This window comes from Microcebus murinus, chromosome 2 (genome assembly GCF_040939455.1).
Source record: "Microcebus murinus isolate Inina chromosome 2, M.murinus_Inina_mat1.0, whole genome shotgun sequence".
Classification (NCBI taxonomy): domain Eukaryota; kingdom Metazoa; phylum Chordata; class Mammalia; order Primates; family Cheirogaleidae; genus Microcebus; species Microcebus murinus.
In genome coordinates this window covers 108,266,219-108,285,087 of record NC_134105.1, presented here as the reverse complement: position 1 = coordinate 108,285,087, position 18,869 = coordinate 108,266,219, and the positions used below count along the sequence as shown (strand labels likewise).

At 39.2% G+C, this 18,869-nt stretch overlaps 1 protein-coding gene across 1 annotated transcript in view; it reads left to right on the top strand.

Moving 5' to 3' along the window:
• The window catches only part of COPA (coat protein complex I subunit alpha), a 42,033-nt gene that overhangs the window by 2,115 nt on the left and 21,049 nt on the right, over positions 1-18,869 (top strand). The window contains exons 2-7 of the mRNA XM_012749154.3: positions 1,495-1,608; positions 1,798-1,871; positions 6,410-6,490; positions 8,809-8,885; positions 12,009-12,118; positions 17,817-17,926. Coding sequence (XP_012604608.2) covers positions 1,495-1,608; positions 1,798-1,871; positions 6,410-6,490; positions 8,809-8,885; positions 12,009-12,118; positions 17,817-17,926 — 566 coding nt within the window. The remainder of the gene's footprint in view (positions 1-1,494; positions 1,609-1,797; positions 1,872-6,409; positions 6,491-8,808; positions 8,886-12,008; positions 12,119-17,816; positions 17,927-18,869) is intronic.

The following is an 18,869-nucleotide window of genomic DNA, read 5'->3' as shown; positions in this document are numbered from 1 at the left end:
GGAGAAAAATTTAAATGCCTATCAGAATAATATAAGTGTGGTACATTTGTACCATGTAATTAAAAAGAACGAGGTTATATTTATATGTATTTAAATATAATGAGGTCCATATCATATAGTTAAGTGAGAAAAGAAGTTTGCAGAACATTATAATGTGATCCCCATGTTCATAATATAATAAAGCTTATGTTTATACATAACTGCATTAAAAGTCTGAAAGGATATACTCCAGACTGTTAATAGTTGTTACGTATGGGAACTTTCTTTCCCAGTCATGATCAAGTAACAAGGACCAGATTTGTCTTCCCATGTTAAACAACTGAACAAAATGTATGAAAAAAAGGTTTTTAGATATCAGACAACAGGCAGTACAGAAAAATGATTCATGAGAGAAGGGAAATAAACAAGGTGAGTCCTGTGGTCATTTTAGGTTACTGCCCAGGAAGAGTTTCCAGGCTGCAGTGAAGGGAGAGGGAAGAACCCTGTGATCTTTCTGAGGAGACAAAAGTTTGAGAAAGCAAAGATAGCTATAATTTGCTGGACAAAATGCCAGACAAGAGTGAGCTGCATAGAGAGAGCGCTGGATATCTGCAAGGAGTCCCCTTAGGCCTTTGAGTACAGATCTGTATGTGTATGAGAAAACTATCTAAAACCTAGAAAAGAACCGTTGGAAAGGAGAAGGTAGAACAATCCCTAGAGCTCACACAGGACTGGGAATAGTTTGTGTTCCTACTAGCCAGAATGGAAAGACTTCCTAATGCTACGAGTTTTCATGTACAGATCTCAGAAGAGTATTACTTTAACAGTGTGGTTCCAAATTAGACTTAGACTAAAAGCTGTTGTGACCCGCTGTAATGAAACTTAAAAACAAGCCTTGGAAAAATCAGTTTATTCCAGGTAACTTGATTGCATTCTAGAACAAAGCCCAATAATATTTATTTATTTTTTTTATTTTATTTTATTTTTTTTTTTTTAGAGATGGGGTCTCGCTATGTTGCCCAGGCTGGAGTGCAGTGGCTATTCACAGGCGCGATCCCACTACTGATCAGCACGGGAGTTTTTGACCTGCTCCGTTTCCGACCTGGGCCGGTTCACCCCTCCTTAGGCAACCTGGTGGTCCCCCGCTCCCGGGAGGTCACCATATTGATGCCGAACTTAGTGCGGACACCCGGTCGGCATAGCGCACTACAGCCCAGAACTCCTGGGCTCAAGCGATCCTCCCATCTCAGCCTCCCGAGTAGCTGGGACTACAGGCGCGCGCCACCGCGTCCGGCCCAATAATATTTAAAGTAATATAACAAAAATCCAGTACCAAACATCTTGAAATTCACAATGTCTGACATCCAGTAAAAAAAATCATCCGCTATGTTGAATGAATAAATGAACCTAGGATTAATCTAGCTGTTCCTTTTTCTTATCAGAATTGACAGAAGGTCACATTGTGGGGGCTTACTTAGCTCATTGTATCATTTTCTGTCTTGTTTTGTTTTTCAGGGCTCAGCTTTCACCCCAAAAGACCCTGGATCCTGACTAGTTTACACAATGGGGTCATCCAGCTATGGGATTATCGGATGTGCACTCTCATTGACAAGTTTGATGAACATGATGGTAAGACAAGAGGAAGTTAAAAGAGAAGTGTTTATTATATTCTGAGGTATTTTAAGTCTTGTTTGAGATGGATTCCTCTATGATTAAAGAATGTGCAAATGATAGAACTAAAAAATCTTGAATAGGAATCACCCTAGAAGTTAGAAAACATAGATCTCTCTAACATACATTGCCTACCTTCTCCCCCAGGTCCAGTGCGAGGCATTGACTTCCATAAGCAGCAGCCACTGTTTGTCTCTGGAGGAGATGACTATAAGATTAAGGTACAGGTTCTGTCATAACTGGGAATAAAGGACAGAGGATGTGGAAAGGTTTGGGGATTGTAGAATGGACTAAAAGATAGTACAATTCATACAGAGCTCAGATTTCTGACAATATTATCCGGAGAACTTATCCAGCAAACGTTTATTGGATGCTTACTGTGTACTAGACACTGTTTGGTTTTGATAATTAAAAAAAAAATAAATAAGAAATGGCTTCTGTTCTGAAAGAGCTTTTATTCTAATAGCTGAGATAAACATATACCCAAATAATAGCATGTACAGTTTGGTGAGTGATAAATATTTAAAGTGAACTGGGAAAGAGAAGTCCAGGTGCTAGGGCAAAAGGCATGACATAGCTGGATACATTTGAGAAACTCTAATTAATTTTGTATGGAGAAAAGGTGAGAGAGGGGGCAGACGACAAGAGGGGCCAGATCATGGAGTACTTGTTTGTAGTGCTCAGGAGTTTAGATATTATCATACAGGTAATAAGGAGCCATTAACATTAAAGGGGTTTAAATATAGGAGTTACATCAGATTTACATGGTTTTTTTTTAAAGATTACTTGAGTAATAGTGTAAAGAAAAGATTGGATGATTTAGGCAAGACTGGAAGCAGAAATACCAATTAGACTATTGTATAAGTCCATGTGAGACATGAACAGACCTGAGCTTAGGCAGTAGCATTTGAAATGAAAAGAAGGAGATAGATGTGAGAGCTTTAGGAAATGAGTCAGTAAGTTTGTTGGATGGTTGGTGGAGGGTCAACAAGGGAAAGTACATGAGGTGACTTTCAGGCTTCTAGTTTGTTTAGGTCACTGGGTTGAAGAAAACAGTTGTCTGGAGAATGGGTAATGAATGGGTAATGAATTCCATCTTGGGCTCTGATGAGTTTGAGATACCTGAGGAAGGGGCAGTCTAGTAGAGGTATGTCTGCACTAGAGATGTATTTGGAAGTTGTCATCATGAAGGAGGGAGCCACAGGAGAAGTAGCAGAAGATATTACTAAGGGAGCAGGTTGAATAAAAAAACAAACCATCAGTTGAGAGAGACAGAGAGAGGGAGGGAGGGAGAGAGAGGGAGAGGAAGTAGAGTTAGTATGATTTGGGGGTTGGAAAGAATGATTTGGGGGTTGGAGATGAACCAAGAGAGAGAAGCAGAAGCCTTGTGGATGTCAAGGAAGGTGAGAATTTGGGGATAGAGAAAGTGGTCAGAATGAGACAAAGACTGAGAAGTAACCTTTGAATTGCTTAATTAGGATGGCATTAGAGGCCGGGGCGGTGGCTCACGCCTGTAATCCTAGCACTCTGGGAGGCCGAGGCAGGCAGATTGCTCGAGGTCAGGAGTTCGAAACCAGCCTGAGCAAGAGCAAGACCCCGCCTCTACTATAAATAGAAAGAAATTAATTGGCCAACTAATATATATAGAAAAAATTAGCCGGGCATGGTGTTGCATGCCTGTAGTCCCAGCTACTTTGGAGGCTGAGGCAGGAGGATTACTTGAGCCCAGGAGTTTGAGGTTGCAGTGAGCTAGGCTGATGCCATGGCACTCACTCTAGCCTGGGCAACAAAGTGAGACTCTGTCTCGAAAAAAAAAAAAAAAGAAGGAGAGCATTAGATATCTTAGCACCTTAATGTGGAGTGAGGAAGCCGACAGAATATAGGCAATTCTTTGAAGAAGATTGTGATAAAGGAAAAGTTAGAGGCAGTGTCTTGGAGCCTGTAAAAATAAATAAAAAATTGCTCTATTTACTTCTGTAAGTCATTTTCATTAAGTCTATGTATCCAACCAAACCATTGAAATTTACTTCATAAAAAGGTTATCTTTTTCATAAGCTACTTCAGGAAGTTATATGTTGTACATTATACAGCAGAACTTCTGTGACAGGAATGAAGACTGACAGCAGCCTGCAGAGAAAAGAGATATTAGAATTATAGGGGCCGGGCGCTGTGGCTCACGCCTGTGATCCTAGCTCTTGGGAGGCCGAGGCAGGCGGATTGCTCAAGGTCAGGAGTTCAAAACCAGCCTGAGCAAGAGCGAGACCCCGTCTCTACTATAAATAGAAAGAAACTAATTGGCCAACTGATATATATATAAAAAATTAGCCGGGCATGGTGGCGCATGCCTGTAGTCCCAGCTACTCGGGAGGCTGAGGCAGAAGGATCACTCAAGCCCAGGAGTTTGAGGTTGCTGTGAGCTAGGCTGACGCCATGGCACTCACTCTAGCCTGGACAACAAAGCGAGACTCTGTCTCAAAAAAAAAAAAGAATTATAGGAAGAACAGTTCTTTCTGCTTTCTAATTTTTAGGCACTGTATCCTGGGGGCAGTGGAAACTCAAACCACCTGATAGATCTCAAAAGCAATGAGGTATCACCTCATTGTAATATTTCAAATAATGTATTTGTTATTTATAGTGATAAACATTGAGTATCAAGTATGGTTAACTTGGGTTTTATATAATCTGTTTCAGAAAGGAAAGACTAGATACCATTTAAGAAAAATATTTATTCCCAAAATGATTAATATTTTAGAAAAGGAGTTATTGTCTATTTATGAAATGTCCACAATAGGTAAATCTATGGAGAAGGAAAGTCGACTGATGGTTGTCTAGGGTTGAGGGGTTGGAAGGAAATGGACGGTGACCACCCATTGGTATGAGTTTCTTTTTAGTATGATAGAAGTGTTTTAAAATTGATTGTAGTGATGGTTGCACAACTGTAAATATACTAGAAACCATTGAATGAGTAAATTGTGTGGTATTTGAAATGTATCTCAATAAAGCTGTTATTAAAATAAAGGAACTAGCTAGCTGGTAGGTGTAGTATTAGGCGATGGCTTTGGTTGACATTTCTCTGATGACTAATAAAGTTGAAAACTTTTTCATAAAAAGGGGAATTATCTAGAAAAGTCATGTTATAGATCATCATATTGCTTGCTATTATATATCCAGATAAATGTAGCATTAATGCAATCATGATTTACGAAGATTAAGAAAGCCCAACAAATGGCCAAAGTATTGGTCTAAAAATTCTATAGGTCTTTAAGAATTCATAGTTCTGGAGCTTGACAGGAATCAAGATAATTTGAAGCTAGAAATAAGAAAATTTAAAACACTGAATTCTATAAGGCAAAAAAAGCAGTTAAAGAGTTGTATATGTGATATGATCTAATTTTTGTGTACATATATGCTATATAGATGATTGAACAGAGGAAGGTAAAAGTATTGGAGTACTTTTCACTTTTCACGTTATTTGCCTTTTCTCATTTGTACACATACTTACTGAGCACTATCTAGCGTCAGCCACCATGTTAGGTGCTAAGGCTATAGTAGTGCTGAGCATGATGGCAAAGAACCTTGCCTTCAAGGAGATTACATTCTTGTTTGGAAGATCATACTTTTGGGTTGTCTGAATTTGTTATAGGAAATGATATTACTTTTTATAAGTTACAAAAGAAAAATAGTAACAAGCTGGTCCAGATAGATTATAAACTAATATCAAAAAGAAATTTTTAAAAATTAAATGAAAAACAATACACCTGACCTCTCATTTTTATACTTTTTGGGGGCATTTTCTGGATGAGCTGTTTTATATTTATGGTACTGGTTTTAGTATCTTCGTTTGTGTCCATTGATGCCTGGTGCTTTGGTAGTTGTCTTAACTTCATATTCGAATGTGATACTGTTTCTCTGATTAGCTCAGCGTAACTGAGCAATGTAGCATTTTCCATAGTAATAAGTTAAAGTCCGTTTGCTTGATAAGTGAGTACAGACCAAAAATGTATGGGCATCATTTGCCACCAAATTAGTCTAAGAAAATGCCATAGTTATATGTTGTTTCCTTTGGAATCATGGTATCTGTCCTACTTTGTTATTTTTTTTGAGACAGTCTCACTCTGTTGCCCTGGGTAGAGTACAATGGTGTCATCATAGCTCACTGTAGCCTCAAACTCTTGGGCTCAAGTAATCCTCCTGCCTTAGCCTCTTGAATAGCCAAGAATATAGGTGCATGCCACCATGCTCAGCTAATTAATTTTTTCTATTTTTAGTAGAGATGGGGTCTTGCTCTTACTCAGGCTGGTATCGAAATCCTGACCTCAAGCAATCCTGCCTCGGCCTCCCAGAGTGCTAGGATTACAGGTGTGAGCTACTGTGCCCAGCCTGTCCTGCTTTTTTAAGGTGACAGATAAAACAGGGCTCTGTATTCAAGCTGAAAACATAATTATACAGTAGGAAAAAGAGTTTCAAGTTAGGCCCTGGATAAGTATCTTGTCTCCTGTTACTAGATAGAGATGGTGTCACCCCAAAGAAAGAAAAGCTTTTCCCTAACCTTGTCCCCACTCCTCTGACCCCATGTTGTTTAGCTGACCAATATTTTTATTCTTTTTCCCATTAATCTTTAACCAGACTTCCTACCAAGGTTCCTACCTATTTAGAAATACCAAAATATAAACCCAAACTTGTTCATTATGAAATCTGAACCTTTCAGAGGCCCAAGACCCTTCTGTTCTGTTTCTTAGTTGGATTTCTGTCTTTGCAGGTTTGGAATTACAAGCTTCGGCGGTGTCTCTTCACATTGCTTGGGCACTTAGATTATATTCGCACTACCTTTTTTCATCATGTAAGTAGTCATTGTGGCTCTAGTTTTTGGAGCATTCTTCATTTTCTCTGTAGTAATCTACTTGACTCTCAAGAATCCATGTTTTGATAACAAATTGTGTTTTTGGAGTAGCTCTTCTAGGATCTGTGTGGTAATGACCTTTCTGCTTTGTTTCTGTCTACAAAAGGAAGCACGTGGGGTTGCACTTAATTGAATTTAATTGGATTCAGTGGGCTCTATGAGGAAGTCCTTGTTTTTCTGTAAGGGAAAGTAGGGATTTGATTTCAGGTTTGCTGAGCTAGAAAACAAAAGTTGGCAGGCAAATTCCATGTGGAGTATTATCAGTAAGTAGTAGATGTATCTGGAAGAAGGACAAGCTAAGGTGCTATTTTGACAAGCTAAAAAATGTTTTGAGGTATTAGCAATCATGCCCCTCTGTCCTAGGATTTTGGGGTCTAGTGGAGGCTGTTCCCTTAGCCAAAGGAGGCTATTCCTTACTACCTTCTTTGATCTATCAGATATCACAGTTGATTTTTTTTTTTTTTTTTTTTTTTTTTTTTTTTTTTGAGACAGAGTCTCACTCTGTTGCCCGGGCTAGAGTGCCGTGGCATCAGCCTCACTCACAGCAACCTCTAACTCCTGGGCTCAAGCGATCCTCCTACCTCAGCCTCCCAAGTAGCTGGGACTACAGGCATGTGCCACCATGCCTGGCTAATTTTTTCTATACATTTTTAGTTGTCCAATTAATTTCTTTCTATTTTTAGTAGAGACGGGGTCTCGCTCTTGCTCAGGCTGGTTTCGAACTCCTAACCTTGAGCGATCCTCCCACCTCAGCCTCCCAGAGTGCTAGGATTACAGGTATGAGCCACCGTGCCCGGCCTCATAGTCAATTTAGATACTGAGTTACATACCGTGTTTCCCTGAAAATAAGACAGGGTCTTATATTTATTTTTCCTCGAGAAGATACCCTAGAGCTTATTTTTAGGGGATGTGTTATTTTTTTTTTTAAGTACGGTACAACAATCTACATTTATTCAAATATAGTTAAATCGTCTTCTTTGGAACTTCATCATAACTCTCCAAACCCCGAATCCATCCTGAATTTATTGTGACTCTATTTCCTTTAGAACCATTGGCCCCAATCTCTCATGTAGAGCAATAGAGCTCTCTTGGGGCAGATTAGAAGGGCTGATCGTCTTCTTTACCTACCGCTCCACGACGAAATGCCTGGGTTGTGCAGATAAGCTACATAGCCACTCCCATCACTAGGTCTTATTTTCGGGGTGGGGCTTATATTGAGCAAATGCTTAGAAATCCTTCCAGGGCTTATTTTATGGGTAGGTCTTACTTTGGGGAAAACACAGTATTAGGGATTCCCTACCTCTTAATCCAGTCCCAACCTGGCAGGATTTCCCTATAACTCTGTGCTATTAATATTAACTTGTATTATTCTTTGGCTCTCAGTAAACTAAGTCTCTTGGATTACATTAGAAAGAATATAGTGGAATTATTAAGAATTTACTAATTTAGTATACTTTATTTCATTTCTTAAAATTTAAAAATTTTAGGATAAGAGAGAATGAGGAAACTATAACTGAAACATTTATGAATGATAACTATTCAATAAGATAATCTATTAGGTAGAAACTATTTGTCATTGCCATAAAGGACTTGCTAAAGACCTTGCCTAGAACAAGTTGCCATCTACTTAGAAAGTTATGGAAAGCTTTGTTTTCTTTTACTTTTTGAGTTTAATAAATATATCTGTGCCTTATACTTGCTAAACACTGGAGATATATCTGTGAATAAGGAATACTTCCTTTTTTGAACAATCTTATGGACTCCAAATAGGCTAAATCATCTTTACCTGTTTCTTTCTGCTTTGGTTACTGAGACTTGGGAAGTTTTTGAAACTGGATAGTCTGACTGGAAGAAATCATGCCATAAAACAGTATTCCCATCCTAGAGTTAATGAGTTAGAGCCTTTCACAGGATCTTCATTTATAAGATTACATATAAATATACACACATGATATTTAGAAGTAAATGTATTACTAAATGCATATTATGCTGTCTGCCCCTCAGAATCTATTATGCATCTGTCTGGCTTCCATTCTTAAATCTTACAGGTGAAAGTGCCAGAGTTGGGCAAAGCTGCTGGAGAGGTGGGGAAGAGGAAATAGCTAGCCTGATATCAGAAGTAGCAGCCACATTGCTGTTAGTAATCTAGCTGAAGCGTTAGGCAATGGAATGCTCCTGTAAAAGAGAAAAGTGATTACAAGAACCTGACAGAACAAGTTTGTTTAATGTTTAAAGCCTTTGTTTGGAATATCTTTCAGGAGTATCCTTGGATTCTGAGTGCCTCAGACGATCAAACCATCCGAGTGTGGAACTGGCAATCTAGAACCTGTGTCTGGTAAAGCAGGAAGGGCTAAAAAGAGGGCTAAAAAGAGTCTTAATTCTTAGTTTTTCATAATGAGTTTTTCTTCAGAACATATGAGCCATGTATGCTGGCTGATTACTGGTTATATTTGTAAAAAGTTTCTAAGTACAAAATAATAAATATAGAGGCAGTGTCATTAGTAATGTATGAATCTGGATCTTCTGATAATTTCTTACTGGTGAAAAGAGGTCATATAGCTAGCCTTTTAGAATAAGAACTTTTAGCTGGTTTTCAGTCCTTTTTCCATAAAACCTGAGTCAAAGTCTAGACTTCTGTCCTGCTTTGTATTTGGGACTATAGTTCTATATAGAACTTTCCATGAAGAGATAAGGACAATTTAAAATGATGTTCTTTAAAAGGAATTCTCTACTAAAATCTAACAGATAATTCCCAGTGTGAATTACCAAGATTCCATTTATTTTGATATTTTAATATTTCTTTAATCTGAGAAGAGAGCTATCTAATCTCAGTTCTTCTGAAATTAGTAATATTTAAATACTAAAGCATTAGAGGCAAGAAGAGAGCTATTGTTATTGGGTTATTAAGTATGAAATGTCTGATTTCCTTAATTACTGAGTTTAATAGTTGATATCGCTGACATTTCACTTTGACACTTCTCATTTTATTTTTATTGTGAAGATACATCTCAATTGTTTTCACACACACATTTTGGCTTATGATTATCTTTCACGTTTTTTTGAGACGTAGTTGACCAGATAATTTCTTTCTAATTTTTTTAGTAGAGACGGGGTCTTGCTCTTGCTCAGGCTGGTCTTGAACTTCTGACCTCAAGCAATCCTCCCACCTCAGCCTCCCAGAGTGCTAGGATTACAGGCATGAGCCACCATGCCCTGCCCTTTCACAATTTTTTTTAAAGTAACTTTTGTGAAACTGTAGATAAGTCAATAATTCGTGTTATTTTCATATATGAGTTCCGTCATGGAACCAATGCAACACAGCTCAAAATATCAATGTTGTGTTTGGGAAGGATGTGGCTGTGAATGCACAGTATATCGATAGCTTCAAAAGTTCTGGTGATTTTAATCTTGAAAATGAGCATTGTGGGCTACCTGAGACCAAGGTAGATAATGATGAGCTAAAAGCTGTAGTAGGAACGAATCCACCTACATGTGAATTAGCACCATTACTATTCCAACAATATTGGACCATGTGAAACAAATCGGCAAGGTAAAGAAGCTGGATAGATGGGTTCCACATGAGTTAAACAAGCATCAGCAGAGAAATTGTCTTGCAGCTTGCTTTTGTTTGCTGTCACGACATAAAGGCAAACCATTTCTATACCATATTCTTATATGTGATGAAAAATGGATTCTTTTTGACACTTGCAAGCATTTGGCACAATGGTTGGATAAAGACAAAGTGTCAGAACACAGTCCAAAATGGACTGTTCAGGCCCAGCACAGTGGCTCACACTTGTAATCCTAGCACTCTGGGAGGCTGAGGTGGGAGGATTGATAACTAACTGGGCCGGGCGCTGTGGCTCACGCCTGTAATCCTAGCTCTTGGGAGGCCGAGGCGGGCGGATTGCTCAAGGTCAGGAGTTCAAAACCAGCCTGAGCAAGAGCGAGACCCCGTCTCTACTATAAATAGAAAGAAATTAATTGGCCAACTGATATATATATATAAAAAAAAAAAATTAGCCGGGCATGGTGGCGCATGCCTGTAGTCCCAGCTACCCGGGAGGCTGAGGCAGAAGGATCACTCGAGCCCAGGAGTTTGAGGTTGCTGTGAGCTAGGCTGACGCCACGGCACTCACTCTAGCCTGGGCAACAAAGCGAGACTCTGTCTCAAAAAAAAAAAAAAATAAAAAGATAACTAACTGTACTAAATAGAAAAATTAGCTGGGCTTTGTGGCATGCACCTGTAGTCCCAGCTACTCAGGGAGGCTGAGACAGGAGGATCACTTGAGCCCAGGAGTTTGAGGTTGCAGTGAGCTATTATGACGCCACTGGCACTCTAGCTGGGGTGACAGAGCAAGACTCTATTTCAAAAAGAAATAAAACCAAATCTGAATATTCATCAGAAAAATCTAATGGTGTCTGGTGGTCCAGTGCTGGTATTATCCATTACAGCTTCATGAAACCTGGTCACTTGATTAAAGTAGATGTCTACTGCAACCAGTTGGATGAAATGATGAGGATGCTTGCAATTAAGCAGCCGAGATTGGTCAATAGAGACAGGCCAATCCTCTTGCAAGACAATGCTTGACCACATGTTGCACAAACAATGCTGCCCAAATACAGAAGCTGGACTTGGAAACTCTCTTGTCATTCACCACACCTTGCACCAACTGACTACCACTTCTTCCAGGTTTTGGACCACTTCTTGCAAGGAAAAATGTTTGATGCTCAACAGGCTGTGGAACCTTTCATGTTTTCATCACCACTTGCTCGACAGGCTTCTTTGCTGCTGGCATAAGCAAGCTTTACCATTAAGATGACAAAACTGTGTCTATAGTTTAGGTGCATACTTTGATTAATTGTTCTGCTTCTTGTTTGAGATATAATAAACTAAACTTTTTTTTTTTTTTTTTTTTTTTTTTGAGACAGAGTCTCACTTTGTTGCCCAGGCTAGAGTGAGTGCCGTGGCGTCAGCCTGGCTCACAGCAACCTCAATCTCCGGGGCTCAGCGATCCTACTGCCTCAGCCTCCCGAGTAGCTGGGACTACAGGCATGCACCACCATGCCCGGCTAATTTTTTGTATATATATTTTTAGTTGGTCAATTAATTTATTTCTATTTTTAGTAGAGACGGGGTCTCGCTCAGGCTGGTTTCGAACTCCTGACCTTGAGCAATCCGCCCGCCTCGGCCTCCCAAAGTGCTAGGATTACAGGCGTGAGCCACCACGCCCGGCCTAAACTACACTTTGGATTTGAAATCGGACATCTCATATTTAATATCCTAATAAAATGGCTGACCTTGTTTATTCTTATTCAGAATTGTTAGGATGACCTACCTTTGCCTGCATAAAAGTATAATTGGATAAGCATCTATTAAATATGGAAAAAGGTATTTAATTTAGGAGTGTGTTGATTCTCACCTCTAATTTGGTGTTGTCTTTTTTTTTTCTTGCAGTGTGTTAACGGGGCACAACCATTATGTAATGTGTGCTCAGTTTCATCCCTCAGAAGACTTAGTTGTATCAGCCAGCCTGGACCAGACTGTGCGCGTTTGGGATATTTCTGGTGAGCTGCCCAAGTTCAGGGGACCACCTAGTCATGTCTGGTGCAAAACTGCAATTGTTTAAAATAGTGAAGATAGTTGACTTACGACAGGAAAATTTAGAATATTCCATTCACATATAATAGTATCTTTATTTCTGAGGGTAATGAGTCTGCTTTGATGATTCTTTATATTCAAGGTATTCTCTAAAGGAGGTTACTCTAGAAGATCATTTGATTTGAAGAAATGTTAACTTTAAGTTAGATCAGTTTTTAGTTAAAATCTATATACTGTTGGGGTATTTGATTAAGAATCAAGCTTTCTGCTAAAATAAGAAAAATACATTTTGGACACAAATTTTGAGAATAGATTAATGCAGGGAAACTGGATTCTTGGATCCTGTTGCTTTATTTAGAAATAGGAAAAAAACACTCTATTAGATTTCTTGTAGTGTAAGGAGCACAGTTGGGATTGGTGATTTTTATGTCCAGAATACCTTTTAATGGTCATATTTTTATTAGGCAGACTTCTAGGACCAGAAACTAAATAATTTGTAGATTTTGGATAGTTGAGACAATTCGTCCTTTCATAGTTTACATATCATGATTTTGAGATAAGGGTTTAAATGTTTAGTGCTGTATAAAGGAGAGCTAAGAACTTGCTAGCTAGAGAATTTATTTTATTTTATTTTATTTTATTTTTTTGAGACAGAGTCTCACTTTGTTGCCCAGGCTAGAGTGAGTGCCGTGGCATCAGCCTAGCTCACAGCAACCTCAATCTCCTGGGCTGAAGCGATCCTACTGCCTCAGCCTCCGGAGCAGCTGGGACTATAGGCATGCGCCACCATGCCTGGCTAATTTTTTGTAGATATATTTTTAGTTGGTAAATTAATTTCTTTCTATTTTTGATAGAGATGGGGACTCGCTCAGGTGTGTTTCAAACTCCTGACCTCTAGCAATCCACCCGCCTTGGCCTCCCAGAGTGCTAGGATTACAGGCGTGAGCCACCGCTCCCGGCCCTAACTAGAGAATTTAAATGCATGGAAAGGACCGTACCTATGAGACATATGGAAACTCTTTGTGTTGGAATAGGGAAATGAGACACAAAATGCTGTGATTCTCTGCCTAGCTACATTTACTTATAACTTGATAATTATCTCTTTCTATTTGTTGTGTTAGAAATTCTCACAGATTTGAGTTCCCTGAAATGTCAGCAGCTAAACTACAAAACAATATTTCATTCTGTAAAAGGAAGGCTCCCTCATAGGTCCATGCCTAGTTCTTTGTGGTAATAAAGGAGTAACCCTTCTGCATTGTGCAGCTGAGGTGATAACTTTTCCCAACTCCCTTGTTGCATGGTAGACTAGGGAAATATGGTTCTTGTTCTTATAGACCAATAATGATCATCTGGTTGGAAATTGGGATTCCTGGATACAGCATTTAGAATGTTGCAGTAGCAGTTGTTTACATTAATGTAGCATAGAAGTCTCTGTGCGGTGGCTCACGCCTGTAATCGTAGCACTCTGGAAGGCCGAGGTGGGAGGATGGCTCCAGGTCAGGAGTTTGAGACCAGCCTGAGCAAGAACAAGTCCCCGTCTCTACTAAAAATAGAAAGAAATTAGCTGGATAACTAAAAATATATAGAAAAAATTAGCCGGGCATGGTGGCGCATGCCTGTAGTCCCAGCTACTCGGGAGGCTGAGGCAGCAGGATTGCCTGAGCCCAGGAGTTTGAGGTTGCTGTGAGCTAGGCTGATCCCATGGCACTCTAGCCCACGCAAGAGAGTGAGAGTCTGTCTCCAAAAAAAAAAAAAAAATATATATATATATATAGCATAGAAACAATCCAAGGGAAGATAGGGACAGTTGTAGATTAGAGCATCGAGTCTAGATCATGCCATCTTTGTAGTTTTCAAAGGTTTAGAATTGAAGGGAGTGATGTATATAAGATTGTATTGGAGAAAGGGCAACAGTTTCTCTAGGGCTTTGCCATTGCAGTTTTTCATCAGACCGACTAGGTTTTTTTGAAGTACACCCAGATATGACCAGCCATGCCAACAGGAGGAGCTAGGCCCAGGCACTATGAGCCTGTGCCCTCTCCTCACTGCCAGTACCAGGGAGCTTAGCATCTACTCTCCCAGTAACCTAGCTATGGCGTTCCATGGTTTCTCACTGTGCACACATTCAAAGCACCCTCTCTATCTCAGAATATAGGAGCCTGATGGGGTTGGATCCCAATTCATGCTGTTCCACCTGGTCAGGGGTAGTTATTTAGAATATCCTTTCCCAGCCTGGATTCTGTGAGAGAATTATGTGCTACAGAAAGTACTTTCCATGACTATTTACTCAATTCTTCCAAGAATGGTATACAGTTAATGCCATTCTAGATTGTAGTTAATTTTTTATATATCTAAACTAAAGCTTTTGGGCATTAGGGGTTAATTCTTTCTTAACATGAGGTTGAAAAAGACCCTTATACCGCTTCACTCTAAGAGTATGGTTTGTGCCATCTGATGCTAACACAGCATGTTCCCTTTGGTTTAGCTAAAGCAATTTGGGGTAATCAAGGGGTTGGTGATCATGAAATGCCCAAGGCAAGAAATACTCTTCTTCACTTTTTGTAGGCTAAGAACATTTTTGCATTAAAATTAAGGGCCCTAGATCAGAGAAGAGAGGGAGGAAGTGTGACCCCATGGGGTTTATACTTGCTCTTGAATGTGTGAAGTGCATGGATTACTATATAATCACATTGCAATTGCTATACTTAGTATATGTGATTGTGAGAATTTTGTGCTAACTTGCTGTATTAATGTTAATGCTCTCTTTACCATTTCTAAGTGTTTTTCTTTACCCACAACTCTCTTTACTTCCAGTAACCAACCCCTTAACCAAAGTGGAAGCAGATTCTTTTGTATTTAACTAAGAAGCAGCAGCTTTGGGGTTAGACTTTTGTACTTATCTTTTTTTTTTGGTCTAGAAACCAGTGTACTCTCTTGAGCAGAAATCTGTTTTGCTTGTGTTTAGATAAGACCGAACATAGGAAGAGGAATTAGCTTTTAGATCTGTTAGGGACTAGAGCTAATACTAATATTTCCAAGAGGGAAACATTAGTTCTGAGTAAGAGTGAGTATTGCCAAATTTTGAGGACTACTGAAAATTCTAGTTTTTTTGATTGTCTCTTTTGGAGCTAGATAAGCAGTAAGAGAATGTAGAAATATTTAAAGGTCTTTTGATACTTCTTACATGAAGATTGAGCCCCATGGGGCTTAGCTTAACCTGATGAAGCTTTCTTTCTTTTTTTTTTTTTTTTGAGACATTGTCTTGCTCTGTCGCCCTAGCTAAAGTGCAGTGGCATCATCATAGCTCACTGCAAAGTCAAACTCTTGGGATCAAGCCATCCTCCTGTCCCACCCTCCCCAGTAGCTGGGACTACAGATGTATGCCTCCATGCCTGGCTAATATTTTCTAATTTTAGTAGACATGAGGTCTTGCTCTTGCTCAGACTAGTCTCGAACTCCTGACCTCAAGTAAGTTTCCTGCCTTTGCCTCCCAGAGTGCTAGAATTACAGGCATGATTACACTGCTGGCCCTGATGAATCTTTTGTGTTAGCCTGGCAAAAACTATTTGTTTAAAAGGGAATATATTTACAACCTAGATAAAAAAAAGATAGGTTATTTTCTTAGCTTGAGCTTCCAAGTAAATTGACAGTTAAATTATTTTAATGTGCTTATACCTTTGCATGTCAAGCCCATGTAATTCAGACTCAATCTTTGAAATGGCTACTAAAAAAGTATTAATATCCTGCCAAATCCTGTCCTCATCCATCTCTTTTTACTGCTTCCCCTGGTCCACATTGGGAGGCATGCATCAAACTGGTCCATTCTGAGAGTGTCCTCTCTTCCTCTGGATTTGGGTAGCTTCTGTAGAAATTTTCCATCTGTCGTTTAGTCCTAGTGAGTGGCTTGTTGAAGGCTCAAGTATTTCTTCTCTAAGTTATCTTTTCAGTGCCTGTCACTATTCATCTGTCTGTTTTTGCCCTACCCCTTTTCCTGGATCATTACGTGCAAGTGCAACAAAGGCTTCCATTCTGTTGTACAGCTTTCTTTTTAATGTGTTTGTTGAAGCTTATTGGAGGTGAAGTTCCTCACAGCTGTCTGTCTTTGTATCTTCCTTTGAATCTATTTCATATACCAACTCATTAGAAAAAGTCGACAGATCCTATTAAAGGGACAAGTGAAATAAGTGAAAGGAAGAATCCCAGTGATACTGTATTTATGAAACTTTGCTTCATAAGAGTAAATTTTTTGTAAAGCATCAGCTTTATCTCTCTCTCTTTATTAGTTAAATGCTCATCTTGGGCAGAGGATAAGATAATTAAAACTGTCATGGCCTTGTAAGCTCTTGCTTCTCTAATGCCAATATGTAGGTAACACTATAACAGAAGTGATATAATTTTAAAACAATGAATATAAGTATAGTCATTAAACTTGAGTTTTCATATTTTCCTACAGATGGCAAAATTTAGGCTTGAAATTACTTAGGTTTTATTTTCCTTCTATTATACATAATTGTCTTTTTTTTTTTTTTCTTTTTTAAAGATAGACTCTCAGTTTGTTGCCTGGGCTAGAGTGCTGTGGCATCAGCCTAGCTCACAGCAACCTCAAACTCCTGGGCTCCAGCGATCCTAGTGTCTCAGCCTCCCGAGTAGCTGGACTACAGGCACACACCAGCATGCCCAGCTAATTTTTTTTTTTTTTTTTTGAGACAGAGTCTCACTTTGTTGCCCAGGCTAGAGTGAGTGCTGTGGCGTCAGCCTAGCTCACAGCAACCTCAATCACCTGGGCTTAAGCAATCCTTCTGCCTCAGCCTCCCGAGTAGCTGGGACTACAGGCATGTGCCACCATGCCCGGCTAATTTTTTCTATATATATATTAGTTGGCCAATTAATTTCTTTCTATTTATAGTAGAGACGGGGTCTCGCTCTTGCTAAGGCTGGTTTCGAACTCCTGACCTTGAGCAATCCGCCCGCCTCGGCCTCCCAGAGTGCTAGGATTACAGGCTTGAGCCACCGTGCCCGGCCCCAGCTAATTTTTTATATATATTTTTAGCTGTCCAAGTAATTTCTTTCTATTTTTAGTAGATCAGGGATCTTGCTCTTGCTCAGGCTGATTTCGAACTCCTGACCTTGAGCTGTTTTGTACTTAATAGGTCTAGTTTCTATAACGCATTTGCAACTTTCTCATGAGTTGCCTAAAAGCTTCCAGTTTGAGAAGCAGTGAGTTATATCCTCCCCATATGGCTTTTCTTTCTAATTTTTTGAGATGATGGTGAATAAAGTTTCTATAGAATTCATGAAGTTGAAAATGGAGATTGAATGTTTGCCAATTGAGGCCACATTGAAAAACACTGAAGAATGGAAAGTGGGCAATAAGTGAATTAGACAGCCTTTGAGGTGAGATTTGTTGAAGAAGAGGTTAGCTGTGTCAGAAATTTGGGTTGACCTGTAGAAAGAAATTCTAGTAGTTAGTCTGTTTAAGTCTTAAGGGAGCAGAAGAGAAGATAGTGAATGTACTTCAATATTTTGAATATTTTTGGAAATAGATAGGAGCTCTCAATTTCTTTTTCTCTTCTTCTTCACTGTATCTTTCAGTATTTCTGCTACTGTGCTCTTTTTGATAACATTTTGTTTACATCTTTCATCTCACTCCTTACCCCTTCAAAGGTCTAAGGAAAAAAAACTTGTCCCCTGGTGCGGTGGAGTCGGATGTGAGAGGAATTACTGGGGTTGATCTGTTTGGAACTACGGATGCAGTGGTGAAGCATGTACTAGAGGTACTTATCTCTACAGCCAGTGGCTGAGTATGGGCTGTCATCCAGGGAAAGTCACAACATACCATTCATTTATTCCTTCAACAGATATTTATGGAGTGCTTATTAATTGCCAGGCACTATTTGAGGCCCTGGAAATAGAATTGTGAGTGAACCAACCAACAGAGAAAGGAAGCCTACATGCCACCTGAGGAAGAGTCATGTTACCTTATAAACCTAGTGGGGGGAAGGAGAGAAATCTGGGCATAGGCTCCTTCACCATCTCAAGGCAGAGCCCATTCTCAAGCCTTCTGTAAGGAGTAGAGCAGAACGAAATTTAATCACAGTTACTGAGAACCAGCCATGTGTCAGTAACTTTTGTTCATGGAAAGATAATAGAAAAGGATAAGGGAAAGAAACTAATTTTTCTTTAAGAATATTATCTAATTTAATCCTCACAGCTATCCACCGAAGTAGTTGGTATTAACCTCATTTTACAGAGGAAAAAAATTCAGATTTAGAGAAATTAAGCAGTTTACCAAAGTCCACATGTATCTGTTAAATGGAAGAACTGGGATTCACAGATGATACTTCTCAAAAATACTGCTAATTCAGAACTGCCTTAATTCAGATTCTGTCACTGTATAATGTACAACTGTATCAGTAGGGTATAGAATTATCTTAAAATAAGCAATTCTTAAAGTTTTTGGTCTGAGGCTCTCCTTTTTTGTTTTTCAGTGTGCCTACTACATGAAGATCTCTTTATACTGTTAAAATTTATTGAGAACCCCAAAGAGTTTTTTTTTTTTTTAATGTGGGTTATATCTGTCAGTTTTTACCATATTAGAAATTAAAACTGAGAACTTTTAAAAGTGTAAAATATATCAACACACATTAGCTATGAGAGCGGTGACATTATCACACATCATGTCTCTGGAAGACTCCACTGTACACTCACGAGAGAATA